The following is a 24,889-nucleotide window of genomic DNA, read 5'->3' as shown; positions in this document are numbered from 1 at the left end:
AAACATCTACATATCTTCTAAATACGTAAACTACATAAAATTATCCAATTGTGAATTGAGCATTGAGCATTTCTGTTTTTATGTCACTGCAATAATTTATGTATTATGTGAGGAATAAGTCAGATTTATGAAAATGAATGAAGTAGATATTCCTGATCTTTATAGAAAAACATCAAACTCTGGTTTTGTGTGTTTTCATTTAATATCTGATGACAGAAATGAGGCTCCAGTTGTTTCCTCTCAAGATTCCAAAGTTCAGATTTAATCTGAACTATCCACTGAATGTCTGAGGGTCAGATTTATTCTCATATTTAGACCTGAGTCAGTTTGTGGTTGTGGAAGGTTTCCGTCTGATTTTGTTCTCATCAGAATGTCAGAGAGCTGCTGCTGTCTGACCCAGTTTCCCTGCCAGTCTTTACTGGGTCGTTCCCAGTGCAGCTGTGTGCGGCTCAGACTGGATCGGGTTCGCTCTTTCAGATCCCAGCAGTTTCTCACACGAAGCAAAGTCTTCATCTGGTTCTGCTTGACTTCTGACGTCTGACATGTACGACGGCGTATTACGGCCATTTCAGATAGAAAAAACAGGAGTGCATTTCTGCTCAAAAACTCAGAAATTTTCTAGATAAAACAAAATTTTCACAAAATAAAAATAGTTCTAACTTTTGAAATTCAAATTTTGAAGTTTTTTCGCAGAAATATTCAAGTTACAAGCTGAAACATTTCCTCGTTTATTCAGAATAATTTCTGAGATTAATTTAAAAAATTTTGAATATTTTTCTCAAAATTTACAACTTTTGGAATTTTCTCATTTTGTCCTAGAAAATTTAATTTTTAACTTAATCTAAAAATGTCAAAAACTTTTTAGCAAATTTTCAACTTGTCCAGCTCAGAAATGTTCTTGATATTAGCAGAAAATTTCAGAAATTAATTAAAAATTTCTAGGTTTATTTCACATTCTCAATTTTTCAAACTATAAAATGTTTGTAGAAAATTGCTGAGCCTAATTTTACACTTTTTAAGTTCAGAAATTTACTTGTTTTCCCCAGAAAATGTTTAATATTTAAGTCAAAATTTCCAATTTTATTTCTGGCAAATTTTCAGCTTTTCAATGTTCATGATTTTTGCCCCCAAAAAACCGAAATTTATCTAAAAATTCCAGAATTTTTCTCTGACATTTTTCTTTTACTTTTCAAGCTCAGAGGCTTTGTTGTTTTTTCTAAAAAGTGTCATGTTGAAAAAATAAAAAAATTCTGATTTTTTTTTTTCCAGAAATTTTTTCAGGTTTCTTGCTAAGAAATTTCACAATTCGACTTTAATCTCTGAGTTGTGATTTTAATCTCAATTCTCATCATCTTCCCAGTTTATCCTGCAGCATCAGCACCAGAATCAACCACAACAGCACTGAAAACAACAGCAGCAGCAGCATCAGGGGAACTGGCAGCACCATGAAGGGGAAGAAAACCTCCTCCAGGAGGGTAGCAGCCGACAAGCGGAGCAACACCAGCTGAACCAGTCAGGAGGAGGAGGAGGAGCGGATGGATGCCAGCCTGGGATCAGACAGCAACAGCAGCAACAACAACCCTCCTCCGACTGGGACCAGCTCCCAGTTTAATCATTATTATGGGAATGGAAGAGGAGGGCCTTGCTTTGATCAACATGGCGGACAACAAAGCCCAGGGACTGGGGTAACAGCGGCGGCACACACGGTACACGGCACCATGGACCAGGTCCACAACTCCCACGAAGGCTACAGCAACAACAGCCCGTACAACCACTATCCGAACTACCGAGCGGGCTACGGGAGCGGCGGCTACGGGGGCATGATGAGCCCCTCACGGCAGGGGAACAGCCTGATGGGCCCGGCCGCCGCTAACCCGGCCAAAGCGGCTATGGTGGCCGCCAGTTCTCCGGCTGGAGGAGGTGGAGGAGGATTCCAGCGGTTTCCCGGACAGGGTCAGCAGCACCCTTCGGGGGCTACGCCGACTTTGAACCAGTTATTAACGTCTCCGAGCCCGATGATGCGCGGCTACGGAGGTGGATATTCAGATTACAGTAATCCCGCTGTACAGCAGCACCAGTCGGGTGTGGGGCCGGCGGAAGACACGGGCTCTCAGTACGGATCATCAGCAGCGCATGGTTGGGGGGGACAACAGAGGAGTCACCCGGGTCACAACGGACCGAGCAGCGGGAGATCTCAGGTGATTTAAACGGAATTAACGTCTGTTTTCCCAGATAAAGACACCCACCACGGTCTGTTATGTCAGTTAGCCGCTATGCTAACCCCGCTAGCTCTGGTGGTATCAGTGACAGACCTGATTTACACAACACGACACGCGCATTCCTGGTATTCTGCACTAAATACTTAACAAAATACAACACTACTTGCTTTATTTCTATTCGGAATTTCGATTATCAGCAAATAGAGGTAAAAAATATTGATAAAATGTTGTATTTTGTGTCCAAGGTGACTCCGTGTTTAGCTCAATATGCTAAGCTAATGTTAGCCTTGTAGGCCCGAGCGGATCTCGCGGAAACAACCGTTAACGGTTACATTTCCTCATTTTTAATCAACTTTAAAGTAATTTAACTACATTTGGGAATATTAAAAGATGATGACAGGAGTTAGAAATTATCTGACAGCTAATCCCTCCCCTGACACCCAGTAACCTCTTATCATATGCTGATTAGCCCGTCTTTTTAAGTCAATAAAGCCGACCTTCACGTCGTTTTTCACCCATATTTTAGTCAGAAAACGGTCCAAATTGTGACTTAAATCCAGTTTTTACTCATCAAAGCTGTCCAGGTTTGAGCCCCTGATCTGTACAGAGATTTATGGTCAAAACGCCCACAGTGTCCAGGTCTCCAAACAGGAGCCCTGACCTTCACACATGCAGATTAGCCATGTGCCCATCAGCACCGGGATAAATACACAGCTGCCAGCCAGCCGGAGGCAGCAGTCTCTGACACCGGTCAGCCTGTGACCCGTGTCCGGGACATCATGCAGGATTTTAACTGTCAACTTTCAATTGCATAAGTCATAGTGATAATCACTACCTCTAATAAGGATCTCAGCTTAAAATGAGAGGTTAAGTCATATTTAAAGAACTATAAGGGTTTTTTCCAAACTCTTCTCTATAGCATTAATAATAAACAAATGTTATTCAAGTTGCATATTTTAATGCCACTTTGGAAATTCAGATGTAGGAACATCTAAAAGTTGCATAAAACCATTAATAAGAAGAGTATAATTGAGAATCGGAAGAAAATTTACACGCATCTTGAAGAAAAAGCTACCCAGTGTCAGTACTTTGTAGAATCATCAAGTCTCTTCTGCTATCCTGCTGAAATGTTTGCTTCTTTCTCAATTGGATTAATGTCTGGACTTTGACTAGGCCTTCTACCCCATGATTCTACTGTGATCTCAATTGGTTTGTCCTGCTAGAAAGGTGAACCTTACAAGTTTTCCTCCAGGTTTGTTCTGGATTTAGCTTCATCTGTCTTCACTTAAACTGTGACCAGAGTTCACTTCAACTGAACCAGACAGAGTTTTCTTTATTTCGAAATAGAACTGAACACATTAGTCAGTCACATTTTTCCTTCCACTTCATTTATTTCACTCTTTCTGTTGGTCTGTCAAGAAATGCATCATAGTTTGAAGTTTTAGGTAAATAATGTAAGGTAATTTAATTTATATAAGCACATTTTCAGGAACAAGGCAATTCAAAGTGCTTTAGGCAATTTAAAAGGCTTTTTTAACGTGGCAAATGTGGAAAAAGTTTAGCATATATGAACATTTTTGTATGTGGTTCTGAAAGCTTTAACTGAACTCCTCAAGTTAGATCAGGATTATAAATTAAGCGGTGGATTGGAAAATAACCAACAGAACTGAATTGGTGAGATTGGAAGGTTTTTTTACAGCCTGCTGATAGAAAACCTTTAGCTGAATCATAAAGAAGCATAAAGATGTGCTCTGTTGTTGTTGCTAATTTACTATTTTAAAGCATTTATGTCCGTTTCAAATTATAAAGCAGCAGAATCGCCTCTTAACTGACCTGAGACGAGAACTATCGTTTGTTTACTTTCTGGTTATTGATCAGCTGTTTCTAGTTCATTCAGAAAGGATCTGTTATCTGTTTCCGTCTCCATAGTAACGTCTGTTTCCTCACCTGTCAGCCTTGTTGCAAGCCTGGACATTAAAGCTGATCCAGACGTGGCGGTTGCTCGTTGCCTCCCAGGTTGCTCAGATTGCTCTCCTGCAGTCGTAGTGTGAGGAAGCAGCAGGAGAGTTTCTGCTCCACAAACGCCAAAACAAAACGCTGCCGGAACCGTTTTATCTCCGAGTTCATTCAATAATAACAAGAATCTGTCTGGGGAGATTTTTATACAATTTGAGATCAAAACTGAGCTGACATAAAGAAAAGATGAGATATCTTAATTTTATAGTTAAATTTTACATTCTAACTTATTTATTATGTAAAATGATGAAGACACATTTATCCAGATTTGCCTAATTAGTTTTATTTTGTTTCATGTCCACTTTGTGGTTTCTGACCTGTAAAAGGTTCTATATAAATAAAGTTTACTTACTTACTTTTAAGGTGTTTTAGTATGAGAATGTTTTAATAAGGCAAGAGTGTTACCTGACTACTAGGCTGTAAAAGTTTAATGTTATTTTATTCTTTATGCTTGAGGCATGAATAGGATTACAAATGTATGTGATTGTTGACTGTGACTACATCAGTCATAACAAATTTTGCTGGCTGATAAATTGTTCCAGAAGTTATTGTGACAAATGACAATATTGTTGTTTTGAGATTTTCAAGAAATGTAATGCAAGTACACATTCTCAAAGAATAACTTTAATTTCTAGTAAATATTTAACTGGGAGACATTTTAAATGCCCAAAATAAACAAAAAACAAATAATAAAAAAAGAACAAATAAGGTGAATTATAAAATCTCTGTAAACAAGATTGCATTTCCAATAAAGAGCTAGTTATTATCTAGGTTTTGGCAGAAAGAGAAATAAATCCTGCAGATGGAAATCATTGAGTTTGTTTTAGTTCCTGATGCGAATAATTGACTTATTGCTTATTGTGACAGGTTGTTAATGTGAATACAAACTCATTCTTAATAGCTGGTAAAATAAAGGTTGATCGAATTGGGCTGCAGAATATCAATAAAATATTAAACTTCAATATTTCTGCCAATGATATTGATGGCTAATAATTGATAGTTTATCGGCATCTATGACAGTGTTTTTCAAAGTGAAGCCTGAAAGTTGGAAGGAAAAAATAAATAAAAATGCAAAAAATTATTTTAAAATAAATGATAATTTTTTTATAAATGTAATATGTTTTTTCAGTCATCGTCAGATTTATGTCAAAATATAAAATTTCATAATGATACAATTTCCAAAACAGAACTAATTGCCAACTAAAATCTGAAGGCATGAAGCAGCTTTTATGCTAAATGAATGTAATAGTTATTGAGTAATAAATAAGTGAGATTTTTTAAAAATATTTATGTTTCTTTCTGTATTTTATCTGTGGGTTTTTAAAGCAAGTTTAGCAATGTTTGTCCGATCTTTCAGTCTAATTTATAGAAATGACCTCATTTTTCTGTTTGTCGTTGCCTGCAGGTGGCGCCGATGGACCCGATGGTGATGAAGCGCTCTCAGCTCTACGGGATGAGCAACAGCCCGTACTCCCAGCAGCAGGGGGCGCCGTACCCTGGGCAGCCCTACAGCTCCCCATCGCCCCACAGATACCCCATGGGAATGTCTGGCAGGGGGCAGATGGCAATGGGAGGGATGCAGTACCCTCAGCAACAGGCAGGAGGCGCCATTTTGGATTATTATACCACAAAACTGGATCATTAAATATGCATAAATTTAGCTTTATAATCTATTAAATACTCAATGAATCACATTTTTACCTTAATTGTTAAAAGCAGAACATTTATTTTACTATTAAAGATTAACTACCTAAATATTTTTTTAAAAATTCATAATTAGCTTAATGTTTCCTCTAATATTTGCTTAAACTGGATTTCTCACCAGAAAAGCAAATTATCCTTCAAGCCTGCTAATAATGAGAATATGGCTTATATAACCTCGAAAGTTTTTATCTGTAGTTTTCCAACAGAGCTACAATACAACCACAGTAGAAGAAATGTCATATTAACGTAGAAGACATAGATCTATGTCATCCACTTATATAATTATACAACAAAAACCAGGAGTAAATAATAAAAATATGGTGAACTACAAAATAATTTTATAAATGTAGGTCTTCTAAAATGAAACCTCTTCCATATATTTGAAGTGGGATTTCTGGAATATTTTCCACCATTTTATTGGGCCAAGGCTGAAAACCATGAGAATCTGCTAAGATCAAACAACTTTAGTCAAATTATTTAGAGACAATCAGAGTACAACAGAAATGGGCCGAGATGCTAACCCTGAGGAACTCCAATATTGTGAAAGCTGTAAAACAGAAGCTACGACCTGATGACCCTGAACTGTGTACAGGTGTTAGAAAACCAACACAAACTTAGTTTTTGCTTCTTATTTTCAGTTTTTTTCAGTTTTTCCTCCTGCTTAACTTGAAAAGACGTTTTACCTTCATCAGAATCCTCACATTCTCTCTCTCTTTAAGAGACGGTCACCAGGTTCTGGCTCTGAGACGATGAGTCACATAAATCTGAGTAACAAATGTAACTATACAGTAATCTGAGTAAGCTGTGGGTGTCTTATCGGTCGTCATTCTCCTCTCTGACCCGTTTAAACACTCCTGAACTTTGAGGTGAGGCGTTCCCGTCTCAGCATGTCGGAGCAGACGGCTGCAGTGGAACGGGTCGGGCCCGGCTGGTCTGGGTCGGCCTATTTCTGGACTCCAGCCGGTTATTTTTAGACTCCAGACTGCTGATGTGGGTCTGAGGCTTCTGCTGCTTTTCAGCCTTTCTGGAGGATTTCTGACAAAAACGGCGATTCTGAGCCGACTTTCTGAGGATTTGTTTGAGGCTTTGGATGTTTTCTGCTAAAGACTGAAAAGTTTTCATTCCTCAGATTTTATGCAACACTCTTTAGTTTTGCTGCATCAGTGAGTGTAATAGGGCACAGAGGAAGTTTTTCAGTAAAAACAAACGTAATTTAAAATTGTGTATATAAATACATTCTTTATTTTGAACAAATCAGTTAAAAGAACACAATGTTTTGCAGCATAAGAATCAGTCACGTTAGCTACTGTATTTGAAAACGAGTGAGAAGAAGTTTACACTGATTTCACAAAGTATTTTCTGTAGCAGTCAACACTACTACAACCCTTTTAAGGCCTCTGACTGAAGACTGCTTCCTGGCATGCTACCATCTCATTCTCCAGGCAGCAGAGACAATAATCCAGGATGATGCTATCACTTCTTGGCTAGCTTCGCTACTCCAGGTCATTTGCTGTTTGACTGTTTGGTTAGAGATGCTGGAGTAGGGGATCCGATCCTTTACTTCTGTTCTGCATCCACTAATTCTCCTTTTCAGCTTCTGGTTGGTTAGACTGAAATCTCCTGGAACGTTTTCCTCACGTCTCATAAAATAATTATTCTTAAATAAAAATATATTTTCCAATATTAAAATGCATTAAGAAAATTATAGAAATTGTGCAAAATATGCATTCTGTGAGTTACATTTCAGATGAATTTTTCAAACTAGCACATTTATTAAATTTAGCTTCTTAAGAAGTAACTTAAAATGCATTAAATACATGAATCCAAAAATATATTTATCTACTTAAATCAATTAATTGTAATAAAATGTTTAATGTCTAAATTATTGTATTTTTTTAAAAATTAAGCAAAAAAAAAATAAATAATCATAATTTAATTTTAGAAATTCTCAAACTAATTTGGTTTATAGAAGTTGTATGACCAGAGAGACGTTGTTGTTGACCTCTGACCTCTGGGACTGGTTTTCCCCAGATGAGCTCCCAGTACGGCCAGCAGCAGCAACAGAACCTGAGCTTCAGCCAGCCGGGCCAGCCGCCGTACTTCAGCCCCTCCCAGCAGCCGCCGGCCGCCCCCAGCCAGCCGCCATACCTGCAGCCCTGCCCACTGCCGCCCCAGGTAGGACACGCCGTCTCCATAGCAACGACATGGAGATGATGACCTCAGAGCAGAAACTGAGGATTAGATTAAAAAAAAACATGAAATCTGTTGAAGAACTGTTGATTCATTCGTCTTTTCATCCATCCATTCTTCTGTCCATCCATCTTTATTTTTTAACACTTGCCGAAAATATAAACAGAATTTTTCTTTAATAACTTTTGTAAAAGACAAATCAGAACCTGAAGGCCTTCCAGATTAGCTGATTGGTTGGTTTTAATGTCTGGGCGGAGCTCCACAGACAGGAGCTGATTGGTTGATTTTAACAATCAGAATCTGTTTGTGTCTTAAAGTTCATGATTAAAAATCGAACTGCTGCTGATTTTTATGTTTGGGATGTTGGGACTAATGGTGTGTTTTTCTGTCTGCTTCATGCAGGAAGTTCCTCAGGAGGCGTACGGGGGGCGGGGCAAATCTGCAGCAATGACTCCTGGGAAATCGAACCAGGAGGACTTGAGCCAGCAGGAGAGGCCGTCCAGTCTGCCGGTGAGTCAGACTCAGAAACTCTGAATTCAGATCAAATGTTTGGGTTGGCGACCTGAAGTGACCTGAGCCAGACATTTTATTTTGAAAAGCTGATCATGATGGGTCACCGCTGAGTTATTTAGAGCACCGAGCTGTTTGTTGTTGTGATTCAGACTCTGACTGTGAGGCAGATTGAGCAGCTGTCAGGCCGCGCTGCTGCGCTTGCTGCCAGATTGTCCTGCAGCTCCTTGTCCTCGTCCATAATGACGCCGTCCGTTTCTCCTGGCCGCTGAAATGTGCAGAGATCACGCTCTGAGCGGCTGCAGCTTCCTGCTGGGAGACCAGCAGAGATAATGATGATTCACAACAAATCGCTGAGTTAGCGGCTCCTCAAACTCCTCAAGTCCTGATTTACAACAGAAATTATTATTTTACAAAGAAGAAAAGGTAAAAGCATCTGACTCTGAACAGGAAGGAATTCTCATCTTTAGGTTCTGGTTCCGTTCTTCAGCAGGTTCTGGGTCCGTTCTTCAGCAGGTTCTGGGTCCGTTCTTCAGCAGGTTCTGGTTCCGTTCTTCAGCAGGTTCTGGTTCCGTTCTTCAACAGGTTCTGGTTCAGTTCTTCAGCAGGTTCTGGTTCAGTTCTTCAACAGGTTCTGGTTCCGTTCTTCAACAGGTTCTGGTTCAGTTCTTCAGCAGGTTCTGGTTCCGTTCTTCAGCAGGTTCTGGTTCCGTTCTTCAACAGGTTCTGGTTCCGTTCTTCAGTAGGTTCTGGTTCAGTTCTTCAACAGGTTCTGGTTCCGTTCTTCAACAGGTTCTGGTTCCGTTCTTCAACAGGTTCTGGTTCCGTTCTTCAACAGGTTCTGGTTCAGTTCTTCAGCAGGTTCTGGTTCAGTTCTTCAGCAGGTTCTGGTTCCGTTCTTCAACAGGTTCTGGTTCAGTTCTTCAGCAGGTTCTGGTTCCGTTCTTCAGCAGGTTCTGGTTCCGTTCTTCAACAGGTTCTGGTTCCGTTCTTCAGTAGGTTCTGGTTCAGTTCTTCAACAGGTTCTGGTTCCGTTCTTCAACAGGTTCTGGTTCCGTTCTTCAACAGGTTCTGGTTCCGTTCTTCATCAGGTTCTGGTTCCGTTCTTCAGCAGGTTCTGGTTCCGTTCTTCAACAGGTTCTGGTTCCGTTCTTCATCAGGTTCTGGTTCCGTTCTTCAGCAGGTTCTGGTTCCGTTCTTCAGTAGGTTCTGGTTCAGTTCTTCAGCAGGTTCTGGTTCAGTTCTTCAGCAGATTCTGGTTCCGTTCTTCAACAGGTTCTGGTTCCGTTCTTCAACAGGTTCTGGTTCCGTTCTTCATCAGGTTCTGGTTCCGTTCTTCAACAGGTTCTGGTTCCGTTCTTCATCAGGTTCTGGTTCCGTTCTTCAGCAGGTTCTGGTTCCGTTCTTCAGCAGGTTCTGGTTCCGTTCTTCAGCAGGTTCTGGTTCCGTTCTTCATCAGGTTCTGGTTCCGTTCTTCATCAGGTTCTGGTTCCGTTCTTCAACAGGTTCTGGTTCCGTTCTTCAGCAGGTTCTGGTTCCGTTCTTCATCAGGTTCTGGTTCCGTTCTTCAGCAGGTTCTGGTTCCGTTCTTCAGCAGGTTCTGGTTCCGTTCTTCAGCAGGTTCTGGTTCCGTTCTTCATCAGGTTCTGGTTCCGTTCTTCATCAGGTTCTGGTTCCGTTCTTCAACAGGTTCTGGTTCCGTTCTTCAGCAGGTTCTGGTTCCGTTCTTCAGCAGGTTCTGGTTCCGTTCTTCAGCAGGTTCTGGTTCCGTTCTTCATCAGGTTCTGGTTCCGTTCTTCAGCAGGTTCTGGTTCCGTTCTTCAACAGGTTCTGGTTCAGTTCTTCAGCAGGTTCTGGTTCCGTTCTTCAACAGGTTCTGGTTCAGTTCTTCAGCAGGTTCTGGTTCCGTTCTTCAGCAGGTTCTGGTTCCGTTCTTCAACAGGTTCTGGTTCCGTTCTTCAGCAGGTTCTGGTTCCGTTCTTCAGTAGGTTCTGGTTCAGTTCTTCAACAGGTTCTGGTTCCGTTCTTCAGCAGGTTCTGGTTCCGTTCTTCAACAGGTTCTGGTTCAGTTCTTCAGCAGGTTCTGGTTCCGTTCTTCAACAGGTTCTGGTTCAGTTCTTCAGCAGGTTCTGGTTCCGTTCTTCAGCAGGTTCTGGTTCCGTTCTTCAGCAGGTTCTGGTTCAGTTCTTCAGCAGATTCTGGTTCCGTTCTTCAACAGGTTCTGGTTCCGTTCTTCAACAGGTTCTGGTTCCGTTCTTCATCAGGTTCTGGTTCCGTTCTTCAGCAGGTTCTGGTTCCGTTCTTCAGCAGGTTCTGGTTCAGTTGTTTCTCTCGTTAAGTGTGTCGCCTCCAGCTGCGATCCGTCCTCCTTCTCGCCGTCTCTTCGTCTCTGATGTTGCGCCGTCGTCCTCTTCCTCTCGTCGCTCCGTCTGAAGTTGTGCTGCCGATGAGGTTGCCGTGGCGACGGCTGGTTTGAGAAGATCCTCAGCTGCGTTTCGAGGCCTCAGTAATGAGCAGAGCAGAGATCAGAGGTTTCTGAGGTTTCCTGTTTGATTAGAGAACGTCCTCCATCTCATCTCGTCTCATATGGAGGAGTGGAAATGAATCGCATGCACACACACATCCACACACACACTCATATATACACACACACACAGCCCAATCTGAGGCTAGAACCCAGTAGATGGATGATGGAGCGGCGCCACAGAAATCTATTTACCAGTTTGATTGACTGCTTCAATCAAACTGTCTCTGCTCCATCTGAGGCCTTTGGGTTTCTATGGCAACCTGATTCTCCTCTCTGACATCACGTTTCATCATCTGTGCTGGTTGTTGTGAGCTCGCTGTGCTGCTTCCAGGAGTCTGGTTTTTGTTCTGGTTCTGGTTTTAATCCAGAGTCTCTTTCTGGACTCCAGAGGTTCTGGTTCTGGTTCTGACCAAGATCCAGAAACGGGGCAATCAGAACTGCAAACATCTGGTTGCATCTGGAACAGAGTGCTGGTTGGTCGAGCTGTTGGAGGGGGAGGGCTCTGATTGGCTGGTTTAAAAGTTTTCTTTCTCTCATGTTCTTTTTTGTTTATCACTTTTCATAGTTTTGTTTATTTTTTCTTTTATTCTCTTTCTTTTATCTGTCGTTTCTGTTTTTCTCTTTCTTGCTTTTTCTTTTTTTTTTCTCTTATTCTTTTAAAAAAAATGTTCTTTCTCTTTTTCTTTATGCGGTTTGTTTGTATTTTCCTTATTTCTGTCTTTCTATTTTCTGTTTCTTTCTCTCTTTTCTTTTTTCTTCATCACATTTTGAACAGTATTGATTATTTAGACTGATGTTTCCTCCAGTCTGTATCTGAGCTCCGCCCCTCACGTTAAGCCACACCCCCATACATTAAGCTCCGCCCCTCTCTCCTTCAGGATCTCTCCCGCTCCATCGATGACCTTCTGACCGGCACCGAGGCGGCGGTGAGTTCAGGGGCCTCAGGTTCCGGCAGCGCTCAGGGCGACCAGGGGACTCCGGGGGCCCGCTCTCCTTTCTCCCCCCACGTTTCGCCACGCCTCCCCCCTCTGGCCCGAACGGGTCCCTCTCCGTCCCCGTCGCTGTCCCCTGCCGGGTCCCGCTCGGGGCCCCTGTCCCCCACCAGCAGCAGCGGTCCAGGTGGGATGAAGATGATGAAGATGAGTGCTGTTACTTCGTCGTTTTAACTCTGGTTCTGTGTGTTTCAGGCCCCCAGGTGTCTGGCTCAGACGTCGGCCCCCACTCCTCCCAGTCGGCCATGACTCCAGACCGAGGTTCGGCCCCTGCCTCCATGTTGGGCCCCAGAGCGTTGATGTTTTCTCTGATCGCTGTTTGGCTCTTCCTCAGGTTTCCTTCCCTCCATGCAGCGCAGCAACCAGGGGCCACATTTTGGCCCCTCGTCCCCCCACCCAGCACCGGCCGGCCCAGGGCTCCACAGCTCCTACCAGCAGGGCTCCTATGGCCCCCCAGGTACCTGAGTAACTTTTACTGAACTGTTTGATCAGAAGGATCAATCAAAAGTATATCTGACTGAACTGGTTAATTTGTTGTGAATTGGTGCTAATACATAAATTTAATTAAATTATCATGAAATTTCACTACTTTAATTGTAACTTCACTGAATGAAGATCAGACTTGTTTTAAAAAAATCACCAGAAGTTTCATAACAAAACCTTTAACAAGATTTTGTTATGAAAAATAAAAAGCTTTATGAAAACAATTTATTTTATATTGAAAGAAATTGATTTGGAAAATCATTTATTTTGCCTGATTTTATTTTCTACTTTTTTAATTTAGTAATTTTGCTACTTGTGTGAATTTTTTTCATTTTGTTCCTTAAAATACAAACATTTCCACATAATTTTTAAATATTAATCGATTGATCTTTTGATTTTTCACTCAGGACTTGAGTTACTTTTTACCAAATAGTAAAAGATGTTACTAAAAAAGTTTCTCTGCTCTAGTCCTGTTTTTGGGCCCTCTACCAGCTCTGCTGTGGCCCCTAAAGCTACAGAGGAATAAACTCGTTTGTTCTGGTGTTCCTCAGGTACCTACCCTCGGCCCCCTCACTACGGCGGGACCCCTGCGGCCGGCTACAGCGGCCCCGGCTCGGGCCCCAGCCTGGCTAACAGCATGGGGCTGAACACCGCCGGCCCCATGCACGGGCAGGGCCCCTCCACCCCTTCGGGCCGAGGCCCCGGGCCCGGAGCCGGGGGCCGCCCCTACACGACTGGACCCGGCACCGCCGCCCCCACATCCCCCAACATGCCGCAGGCTGCTGGCCAGGGCATGGGGCCCCCAGGGGCCACCGCCAGCTGCAAGCCGCCAGACATGGGCATCAACTCTGGACCGAGCGCCAACGCCTCCCTCAGCGCTCACAGCAGGTGAGAAACAGGAGACACTCTGGAGGAGAGAGCGCCCCCTGCTGGGTGGAGGCCAACAGGCTGATCTCTGTCTGAAAGTTTAAATATTCAGGACAGAAAATAAAAGATTTAAAGGAAGAAATGACCTCTGACCCTCTGACCTTAGCTTAGAATAAAAAAATATACCAAGATCCAATTTCCATTTAAGTTATTTTCACTTCTAAAAAAAAAATTACAAATGACAAGAAATATTTTCAAAAAGTGGCTTTTATTTCACTCATCGAGTTTTAGAGCCAAACTAGCAGAATTTTTGTTTAATTATGATTAAAAAAATAAAATTTTACCAAAACAATGTGTAATGTGTAAAAAGATTCTTTTGTTTGTTGTGAGTAGCTCAGTTCATGTGTTTTTTGTTCAAAGTATAATTTTATTCTCCTAAATGTATCCTTTTTAATAAATATCAAATTTTTTTTGTTTATTTTACTTTTTGTTGCTGTTATTTGTTCTCTTATCTAATTGGTTATTTTGTTGATAGATCCTTCTGCATGTTAGACTGTAATGTTTGATTTATAAGCACTAATTGGGGAATAAATTTAAAAGTAAAATGAATAGTTGTTAGCATGATTGTTTCTGCTAAGTATTAATTATTATTTGGAAAAATAAATAACCTCAACATTCCTCATTTTAATTAAATTTTCACATTACAGTTTTTGTAAAATTACTGCTTTATCCTCCTGATATTCTGACTTTATTCAGTTTCTGGTCTAATAAATTGGAGCTGTGCTTGTCAAACAAAATGGCCGCCCTGACATCACTCTGAATTATGGGAACACACAGACTACATTGGTGCAGAAGAAATCCATATTTTTTCAAAAAAACAAAAAGTATAATTATTGACAGAATTGATTAATCACCCAATATCTCTGGTATTAATATTGATTGTTTTTGTTAATATCCAGGCAGGGCAGCTACTCAGCTATGACAGCGATGAGAGGTTCTGGAGGTTCTGGAGGTCCGTTCAGCAGCTCAGGCAGGATGACCCCTCAGGGCCCGCCTTACACCGCTCCAGGTAGGAATCATCAGCGCCCCAGGAATCGTCAGCGCCTCAGGGATTATAATCCATCATCTGTGTTTTATTTTTCTCTCTGTCCCTGCAGGATTAGGGATGATGGCGGCAGACGGGACAGGAAGTCACGACCTGAAGCATCGGGTCGAGCTCCGAGACGCCGGCGGTTCTGCTGCTGATCCAACCAAAATGAAGGTTGATGTGATTTATTTCAACAGACTCGTGGTTCACATGGACACAAAAAAAAACAAAGACATGAAAAACCACCTGGTTTATCTCTGGAACAAATGAATGATTGATTAAAAACAGAGACAGCAAGTAAAGGAAATATTAAATTAATACAGAATCTGAAAAATTAAGAAAAAAGAAGTAAGAGGTGTGAATAAATATAACCATTGTGTTGACTAAATACAGATTGTGGAAAGTGAGAAAAAATATACAAATAAAACAGGAAATAAATAGATCCTTTCCAATATTATAAAATTCTTGATGAGGAAGGAAAGTAAAATTTATTTGAAATAAGCAAAGTTCTGCTCCATTTTAGTGGAGTTGATGTTCATCTGAAATGATTCCAGGACTAAAACTGTTCAGTTTTCTTTTACTAAAAACCTGAGTGTGTGTGTGTGTGTGTGTGTGTGTTTTGCAGCAGGACAGCTACAGCTCGCAGTGTGTGGTGCCGCCCCCCAGCGCCGCCTGCCCGATGTCCCCCAGCCCGGCCAGCGTGTTGTCCTGTGTGGGAGAAGACAGCGACAGCGTTGGCAGCCCCCCCTGGCTCAGGACCCCGTCCAGCCCAGTAAGCCCCGCCCACAAGGCGCTTAATAAAGAGATGTATGGAGAGAAATTTGTGCCAAAATTTATACTGCAAGCAAAGAACATGTTTCAAAAACTCAATAAATAAAGTCAATGGTAAAGTCAGAATTTGAAAAACTTCTCAATAAAACAATAAGTTATGAAAGTAATTTGCAAAATGTTTGGACTAGTTGAACCTACATTTATGAAGATTTTTCTTTTTCTCCAATTTTTTCATATTTCAGTTCTCCTCTTTCTGACCGCAGCACTTTATAACTCTTAACAAAAAAGTATGACATTTTTAAAACTTTCTTCATAATATCGTAACAAATTTCTCTCCATAGAAATGTAACTATTGGGATCTGGAGGAGATGAAGTTATTTAAAGAGACAGAACCATTTTCCTCCGTTTCTCCTGAGTCTTGATCCGCCGTCTCTCTCAGCAGAAGCCCAACGTGGCGACCATGACCAACGAGAAGATCACCAAGCTGTACGAGATGGGCGGCGAGCCGGAGCGCCGCCTGTGGGTCGACCGCTACCTGTCCTTCATGGAGGACAGGGAGACGCCCGTCGCCAACCTGCCGGCCGTCGGCAGGAAGCCGCTGGACCTGTGCCGGCTCTACATGGCGGTGCGAGCGATCGGCGGCCTGGCCATGGTGAGACACTCTCCTCTGGGTTCTGCTTGGTTCTGTCTGGACCCGTCTGGACCGTGTTTCTTCTCCTCAGGTGAACAAAAACAAGAAGTGGCGTGAGCTGTCGTCGCTGCTGAGCGTCGGGACGTCCAGCAGCTCGGCCAGCTCCCTGAAGAAGCAGTACATCCAGTACCTGTTCGCCTACGAGTGCAAGATGGAGCGAGGGGAGGAGCCTCCGCCCGACGGCGCCACCGCTGGCGCCGGGGACGCTAAGAAGCCCCTGCAGGTCAAGGGTCAACCGCCCTCTCCTGGTAAGACGATGCTGAACTGTAAGAGGAAGCAGCTGCTGTCAGGGATCCTGTTTCTCACACACAGATGGGATTATGTAACGGACTCACAGTGAGCGGTCAGCCGTGAACTCTGTGTAAATAGAAACATTAGGGACCTCACTTTGACTCAGTTACCCACAATGCCGCTGTGATTCCACTCTGCAGGGAAAACAAAACGTGTTGCTGATGTTCAGCAGGAAGTACTCATGATGGAAGATCACACTTTGGAAGACTTTCTAAAAATCACAACATCTGGGAATAAATAAATACTGAAAATCCTCTTTTGTTCCCATGTTTCACATTAGAAAAGGTTGATGGAAACATAAAAATAACCTCAGTTTCACAAAAATGTTTGCAAGTTCATGGTTGTTGGCAGCTTCCTGTTTCCTACAAACATACGGAGGATAATCATCACTGTGTGTATCGTGATTGATTTACTACAAACTACTGGATGGAAACACGACTAATTCACATTTTCTTTCTGTGGTATTTTAAAGGTTGTTCAAAATTTGCTGTTTTTTATGCACATTTTGAACTGTCGCTTTAGGGGTTAACAAAATTCAAAATAACTCACTCAATTCTACAAAAACAGGCGGTTTTTGGCACTAAAGGTGAGACGGAAACACGTTTGCCAAATAAAACTTTTCGATCAGCTGGTCGGTCTGTGCCTTACCACAGCCACAAAAATCAGACATTTTTATTTTCAGTCCAAGCTCATTTATGTGATGTGTGGTCCATGCTAATCTGCATCTTCCATAGTGAAATTACACATAGCATAGCCTGATGGAACCGGTGGAAATGTGTTTTCTTTTTATTTCATTTTGCAACATTTTAAAATGCTCAAAATTCACATGACAGCTGCATACAAACATAGATACATACTGTCCCAACCTGAAGGTGACAGTCAAACAGTGGCTGTCCCTGACCTTTGACCTGTACAAGGTCTGGATAGACGGATTAATTTGTTTCCGTCCCTTTCCAGCATTATTAAGCTGGAACCATTTTGGAAAGAATCCAGGATAACTAATTACAACCAATTGAGTTTTGGGATCTAATTTTAAGAACATTAATTATTTTACAGTGATGATGTTTATCACGGATCCCACAAACATTTGAGACACAATAGTTGAGTAAATGTGGCTCTGGTTTGTAGGATTAAGGCGTTTTGGGTGGAGACGGCGATCAGGTGTGTGTTGAGCGTCTAAAACTTTGAGGATGTATCGACGCCATTTTGTTTGTCTCTGCAGCGAATTCAGGCTCGTTTCAGGGCCCCAACACGCCGCTGTCCAGCAGCTCCTCCCTCACCGACGCTCCAGTAGACCCGAAGCCCCCGACCCGCTCGTCCACCCCGCACAACCAGATGGCTCCTCAGCCTGGAAACAGGTGGGGGAGGGGCGTCCAAAGCAAATATCATGTGCAAACCTTCTTATTAGCTGGTTTTCAGTGAACGTAACGGAGCATTTGTTTGTCTCCCTGCAGGACCATGGGAGGCGTGAGCGTCCAGGACCCGTTCTCCGAAGGCAGCGACCCGGCCTTCCACAGCAAGCGGGGCCCGGGGCCCTGCGGGGGCCCCTACCAGCAGGGGGCAGGTCCAACAGAACCCGCAATGAGAATGCAATACGACTCCAGCACAGACCCGTATGGAGCCCCGAGGAAGGGTGAGCAGAGCCGCTCGCTCTCATTCTTAATACATTTCCCAGAATCCTTTGCAGGAAGTGGATTAAATGTACATAAACATTTTGAAATGCCTTGCTGCTGAAATGTGCTATACAAATAAAATTTGATTGATTGATTGATACATATATTTCTTTACTAATAAACAAATGCAAATAAAATTGAAGCTAAACCTAGGTGTTAGCATTTATCGTTATAATTAGTTGTCATAATTAGGCCTGTCACAATAATCAGTTATTCACATGATAAATTAAAATGAGCTCAATAATTTCCATCTGCATAATTTATCGTTTTTATATTTTTTCTCTGCCGGTCTTTAGTTTGGTGCTTTGGTCTCAAATAAACAATTTTTTGAAAGATAATTTTGCCCTTTAGATATTTCATAATTCATTTTATTGTGTTGTTCTGTTTATTGACTTTGGACATTTAAAATGTCGTCCAAGTCTTGAGTTCAATAAATATCAGTAAATTTTAAAATATGATTAGAAGCAGTTACTGTGAGAGTTTCCTAACATCGTGGAGTCCTGAAGAAAACATTTTCAAATGGGAATGTTTTTAAAGAGAAGTATCTGTTTTGTCCATAAAAACTTTTTAAGTTTTTATTGATATCACAAAATATCCCGTTAAAGTTCTGAGTCCATGTTGCTCTCCTCTATGTGAGACCAGACTGAGAATAAATGTTTAACGTTCTGAAGACGTGCTCTGCTGCCCTCTGGTGGCCACATACAGACAGCATTCACTTACATCCACTTGCATCACCGCTTCTGGTCCATCAGTGTTCAGGTTTCCTCCTTTCAGGCAGAAATTAAACTGCATCCTCAAAGGGGTTTTGGTTTGTTCAGGTCCGGTTCCCAGCGAGGCCTTTGTTCAGAGCCAGATGCCCAGCGGTGCTCTGCAGGACATGTTTCCCCGCGGACCCTCCTCCGGCCCCCTGTCAGGGATGGGCCCCAGGCCGCAGTACCCCTACGGCCCCGGCTACGATCGCAGGTAAGACCCGGTTCCACTGTTGCTCCTTAATGCCACGTCTAAACCTAAAACCGACTGAGTGTTGAGGCCACTGTGGTGCAGATTGGACCATGTGATGAGCCCAGAGGGAAGCATGGCGCCCCCTGGTGGCCAGAACAGCATGGGCCCGTCTGCCAATGAAGCCAGCATGTATCCCCCCAACAGATACCCTCAGCAGAGGTGAGAGAATGTGATAAACTACATCTGCCTTCAGCTTATTAACTTAGAGGCGTTCCTCATGGCTGTCTATTAGGATCCCTGCTTTTTCAATGCATATGAGGCAGAATGAAACAAACAGGAGTTTTCATTTAATGGATTCTAATAGAAAGATACTGATTTACATCAAAATCGACACAAACTGTCCCTCTATTTTTACTGTAAAGATAAACAACTCAGTGACTGAAATCACATTTTTCTCTGGATTCATTTATAGATTTATTTATAAATCTAAGCTTTATTCATAGTGACTCATATTTAAATTGCTTACTATTATATATATGTGTGTGTATGTGTGTGTTTTATTTTGCTTGTGATTCTTTTTATATTTACCTACTGTTTTGCCAGAAAGGGTAAAATAAATTATATATTTTTCTGAACGTAGAATGTGTCGTCATCTACTTTTTGGTTTTGCCCTGATTAAGGAAGTTAACTTTTTTATTGTAGTTAATTATATTTTTCTAAAAAATATTTCTGCTGTAAAGTTTAAGATCGTTGTCACAACCTGAGAGGAAATTCGGCCAACTTTCATTAACGTCTTTTAAATGTAACAACGTTGGTGTAATTTTGTAGAATAAAACTCAGTTTCTGTCTTCAGGCACGGACACGATGGATTTGGTCAGCAGTATCCTCACAGCATGGCCTTCGGTTCCCATCAGCCCCTTTACCCCCAGCAGCAGGTGAGTGCTCTGTACCTGTAGACTCCAGTGACGTGCGGTGAGGTTCATAGCTGGTGAGGCACTGACGTCATCAGAATCAGATTTGCAAATAGATGCATAGATTGACAGCAGTTTACAGGTTATGTTTCACTTCTGCATCCTTACACATACAAACTGTAGCTCACAAAACACACATATTATCTCCTGCTTCGATTGAAAGTCCACTTGAGAAAACTTTTTTAGTGTTGTAATGTAGCCATCCATGTCGAAAGTCGGGATAAGCGAGAGGAAAAAAATCACTATCTCTATTATAATCTATCGCTGCACTTGACTTGCTTCCCGAATCGTTTAGCCTAGCTCGCTGTCACTTACTCGGCAGTTGAGGAGTGAACAAGACGAACGTCTGGGATCTTGAGCGCCCCCTGCCATGAGGCAAGAGAACTGCCTGCCTCACCTCGAACCTGTTCTCTGCCGTTTATAATCGCTCATTACACGAAACACGTTACACAAACACAGTTGGTGACAAAAAGCACTGTACATAATATACATAAGCTAAATTATTGGAAATAAGTTCACATATTAAATTTGTTTAAACCATTTTATTGACGCCGTACAGCAACATGCTCTCTCCGCTTAGCAGCCAGCAAAGAGCCAGGGGTTGCGCAATCCAAGGTGAGGCAGAGCTCGCTGCTGCCTCACCGGCATCGCTTCCAAGCATTTGAATGGGAAAATAAGAAAATTAAGCGATTTTAAACAAATAAAAATCGAAATTGGTGAAGCTACATGAAAAATAAATATTTTTTTAGTACAAACCACCGGATGAATATAACAATTTAAATTACTTTATGATTATATATTTTCTTTCTTTCCATGATGGCTGGTGAGGCACTGCCTCACCTGCCTCCCCTGACCGCACGTCACTGGTAGACTCACCCAGCTGGGTCACATGTGATTTTGACGGCCCCGTGGCCCCTGACGGTTCTGGTGTCTGTCTCTGCAGGGCTACAAGCGTCCGATGGAGGCCATGTTCCCGGCTGCGAAGCGTCATGAGGGCGAGGCGTTCGGCGTGCAGCAGTACGGCTCCCAGCAGCCGGAGCCTTTCGGCCCCTATGGATCTGGACCGGGGGGGTTTTCAGGTCCCGAGCGCCGGCCCATCGCCAGCCAGTACCAGTACCCATACGGCCGGGACCGCCAGGGCCCCCCGCAGCACGGCATGATGGGATCGGCCCCTGCTGCAGCAGCGGACGGGGGGCCGCAGCCCAGCTTGTGGCCCCCCAGGACAGAGATGGGGTTCTCGTACAGCCGGCAGGGCCAGGGGCCCCCCTTCCCTGACCAGGAGGGCCGGCCCCCACCGGACACCCAGTGGCCCCCCAGTAGCCTCAACCAGTGTCAACCTCCCTTCCCCTCCCACTCTTCTTCCTCCTCTTCCTCCATGCCCCCCCTCCCCTCCAGGCAGCCCCCCTCCTCTTTCCAGGCCACGCCCACCATCCCAAATCACGTGACCCGCCCCCAGAGCCCCTCGTCGTTCCCCCGCCCTCCGGTGGGCTCCCTGTCCCCCAACGGCGCCCCCTACCTGCCCGTTAAGAAACCAGGGGGAACCACCGTTCCCCCGGCCAATCAGGGCCTCCCCCTCGTTTACAGAGAGGTCGTTTTCCCGCCCGGCTCTGTGGAGGCCACACCCCCCAAGCTGAAACCGCGGCGACGGCTAACTGCGAAGGACACAGGTGAGACCGGCGCCACTCCGCATAGAGGTCACATGACCAGGTCACATGACCAGGGCGCCATCCTTAAAAAGCCTTAAATTCATGTATATAAGCTTAAGGCCTTAATTAATTTTGCTGTTGCGGTTACCGCTAACTAGCTGTTACTATAATCTAGCTAGCTAGCTATCTCCCAATGAAAAAGTGAGCTAGCTGTTCATGTTTCCAACGTTAAGGCCTTAAAACGTCTTGGCTTAATTTAAAAACAGTAAGTTGGCCTTGAATACATTAAACACGGGTTTTAAATTTTGTTGTGGCAGAAATATTAGCTAGCAATTTATTTTGTCCATTTCTGCCATTTCCAAATTTAATTCATGACGGCCTTAAAGTCTTAAATTTGAGTTGGTGAAGCTGCGCTGAGCCTCACTCTGATTGGCTTTGTCAGGAACGCCGGAGGCCTGGCGGGTGATGATGTCACTGAAGTCGGGGCTCCTGGCAGAGAGCACCTGGGCGCTGGACACCATCAACATCCTGCTGTACGACGACAGCATGGTGGGCTCGTTCAGCCTGACGCTGGTGAGGCGCTGCGCCTGGAAACGTTGAGCTTAGTCAAGTTTTTTAGATGAAAACCAAACGTTTGCTTCTCGACGTGCAGTTGCCCGGGTTCCTGGAGCTCATCGTGGAGTTTTATCGCCGCTGCCTCATCCAGATGTTCGGCATCCTGCAGGAGTACGAGGTCGGGGCCGAGGGCCCGAAGACGACCCCCGAGGATCCGGGGGAGGCGCCGTCGCCGCTCGACTCGGAGGATACCAAACCTGAGGATTCCCCTCAGCAGAGCAGCAAGTACGACAAGTGGCCAGTCAGGGTGGAGGAGGCCGGGGAGAGCTGGGCGGAGGTGGAGCGCCGGGCCGACCCAACCCGACCCAACGGCTTCATCAGCGGCCTGCTGCACTGGAAGGCCGGAGGAGGAGACTCCACAGCTCACATCCAGACCCACTTTGAGCCCCGAACCGGAGACTTCAAGCCCCCGGACCCAGAGCAGGAGAAGCAAAGTGCAGGAGTGGAGGAGCAGCGAACAGAGGAGGAGCAGCAGACTGGAGGTAAACGGATCAATATGGGGCCGTGCTCTCTGACTGGTCTTCATGTACGGCCTGGAAAAGTTTCAACTTTCTTATATAAAGAATAAACATCCAAATATGTCAGGGTTTCTCCACAGTCTGGAATTTCACTTCAGTATTATTACTTTTCTTCTTGTCTTTCTGTCCTGTCATCCTTGTGTGCAGCTCCTGTATCTCACTGATGACTCAGCATTTAAAAGGAGTTTGGTGGATTATTGCCAAGATTTTAATGTTTACCGTTTCAGACTTTGCCACATTAATCAGCTGCTCCTGGTTGTTGCTGTTTCCACTCTGCAGGTTCTCCATCTGAGGTCAGAGGTCAGCGCCCGGCCCCTGCTGATGCTCAGAATCCCATCAGCCTCCAGGAGGACGAGCCGCGTTGCTGGGACGAGGCGCCGCTGTCCACCGCCGAGTCGTGGCAGGACTCCCTGGCCAGACGCTGCGTCTGCGTCTCCAACATCATCCGCAGCCTCTCCTTCGTCCCCGGAAACGACGCCGTCCTGTCGAGCCACCCAGGCCTGGTTCTGATCCTGGGCCGGCTGGTGCTGCTGCACCACAGCCACCCGCGCAGGAAGCGGGCGCCGCCCACCTACCAACGGGAGGAGGAAGCGGGCCGGGCCTGCAGCCGCGACGAGTGGTGGTGGGACTGCCTGGCGGCGCTGCGGGAGAACACGCTGGTGACGCTGGCCAACGTGTCGGGCCAGCTGGACCTGTCGCAGTACCCCGAGGACATCGTCCTGCCGGTGCTGGACGGGCTGCTGCACTGGATGGTCTGTCCGTCCGCCGAGGCGCAGGATCCGCTCTGCGGGGCAAGCGGCGCCGCGGCGCTGTCGCCTCAACGGCTCGTCCTGGAGTGCCTCTGCAAGCTGAGCGTCCAGGACTGCAACGTGGACCTGCTGCTGGCCACGCCCCCCTTCAGCCGCCAGCGGCAGCTCTTCGCCACGCTGGTGCGCCTGGTGGGCGAGCGCCGCAGCCAGGTGTGCCGGGAGATGGCGGTGGCCGTGCTGTCCAACCTGGCGCGCGGCGACGCCACGGCGGCCCGGGCCGTCGCCCTGCAGAAGGGCAGCGTGGGAACTCTGATCGGCTTCCTGGAGGACAGCCTGGCCGTGGCGCAGTACCAGCAGAACCCGCACGCCGCCGCTGCGCCGCCAGAGCCGCCCAGCATCAACATGATGTGCCGCGCGGCGAAGGCGCTGCTGGCCGTGGCGAGCGTGGAGGAGAACCGGCCGGAGTTCATCCTGTACGAGAGCCGGCTGCTGGACATCTCGCTGTCGTCGGCCCTCAACTCGGCGGTGGCGGCCATCATGTGCGAAGTGCTGTTCAAGCTGAGCCGCTCGTGACACACAGACCGCCATGGAGCGTGCTCAGTGTGACCGACCGGGTCCGATTCTATTTTTATTTAAAGAGACAGAAAGAAGTTTTCACGTAAAAATGAAAATATATAGAATATATAAAGCTCCTCGGCTCCATCCACAGATGTTTATTTGGGTTTTTAAATAATTTTAATACAAAAAAATATTTAATACTTTTTAATTTTCTAAAAATTGTGAGTTTTTTGTTTTGTTTGAACCAAAGTGATTTGGCGGACGGCGATGGGGAGGGAATGCTCTTAATTTTTTATGAAACAAGCATGCTCATTTCTTTCAGTTTGTGGGGCGGCTCCATGTGGGCGGGGCTTACTGTTTGTGGGCGGGGTCACGGGTGTAGATAAACATCCTTTTTTTAACGTTATGACGGAAGAAACACTGATGTTCAGTCGTGTTCTTTGTTCTCGTGCAATAAGTTTGTTTTCATGTTTTTTGTTTGCTTTTTGTATGTGAATTTTTGAACCATCCGCAGTTCAAACGCCGCTTCGCCGCCGCGGAATGAGGCGATGTGGGCGGAGCTGCATCACATTCTTTTCCCATCAACATCCTCCTGTAAATATGTACATTGCAGCTCCAGCAGGGGGCGCCGGTCACAGCGGCTGACGGTTTCAGGATGTGTTCGAGGGAGGCGGGTGCGTTTGATTTGACGGACTATGTGTACAGGCTTTGGGGGGGCGGGGTTTCACCGACGCCGCTTCAGAAAAGGTTGTAAACAAATGTAAAGAGAGAAAAATGACTTTGTTTCTTCAGTATGAGATCTTTATATGTTCCACGACATGTTAAAGAATAAATGTACATGAACTCTGGTTGAGCACTGTGAACAGAGC

The 24,889-nt window shown here is 44.6% G+C and overlaps 1 protein-coding gene across 3 annotated transcripts; it reads left to right on the top strand.

Annotated features, from left to right (window-relative positions):
• The first annotated feature begins 1,397 nt into the window (after window positions 1–1,397).
• Window positions 1,398–24,883, top strand: arid1b (AT rich interactive domain 1B (SWI1-like)). Of its 3 annotated transcripts, none has more exons than XM_044107158.1 (22): window positions 1,398–2,198; window positions 5,641–5,832; window positions 7,971–8,114; window positions 8,532–8,639; window positions 12,045–12,285; window positions 12,354–12,419; window positions 12,493–12,615; window positions 13,193–13,529; window positions 14,468–14,577; window positions 14,666–14,769; window positions 15,224–15,367; window positions 15,806–16,018; window positions 16,089–16,305; window positions 17,571–17,706; window positions 17,803–17,981; window positions 18,840–18,984; window positions 19,066–19,182; window positions 19,817–19,898; window positions 20,878–21,601; window positions 22,023–22,153; window positions 22,233–22,677; window positions 22,993–24,883. In XM_044107158.1, exons 1-22 carry the CDS (start codon window positions 1,536–1,538, stop codon window positions 24,033–24,035), a joined length of 5,664 nt encoding a protein of 1,887 aa, XP_043963093.1. In that variant the 5' UTR covers window positions 1,398–1,535; the 3' UTR covers window positions 24,036–24,883. The 3 variants fall into 3 exon arrangements, with proteins under 3 accessions (XP_043963093.1, XP_043963092.1, XP_043963091.1); XM_044107157.1 differs by having other exon boundaries at window positions 15,221–15,367; window positions 15,809–16,018; XM_044107156.1 differs by having other exon boundaries at window positions 15,221–15,367.
• Window positions 24,884–24,889: the final 6 nt, after the last annotated feature.

The sequence above is a fragment of the Gambusia affinis genome, linkage group LG22 (assembly GCF_019740435.1).
Source record: "Gambusia affinis linkage group LG22, SWU_Gaff_1.0, whole genome shotgun sequence".
Taxonomy (NCBI): domain Eukaryota; kingdom Metazoa; phylum Chordata; class Actinopteri; order Cyprinodontiformes; family Poeciliidae; genus Gambusia; species Gambusia affinis.
The sequence above is the reverse complement of the archived record's forward strand: the minus strand, read 5'-3'. Positions and strand labels throughout refer to the sequence as shown.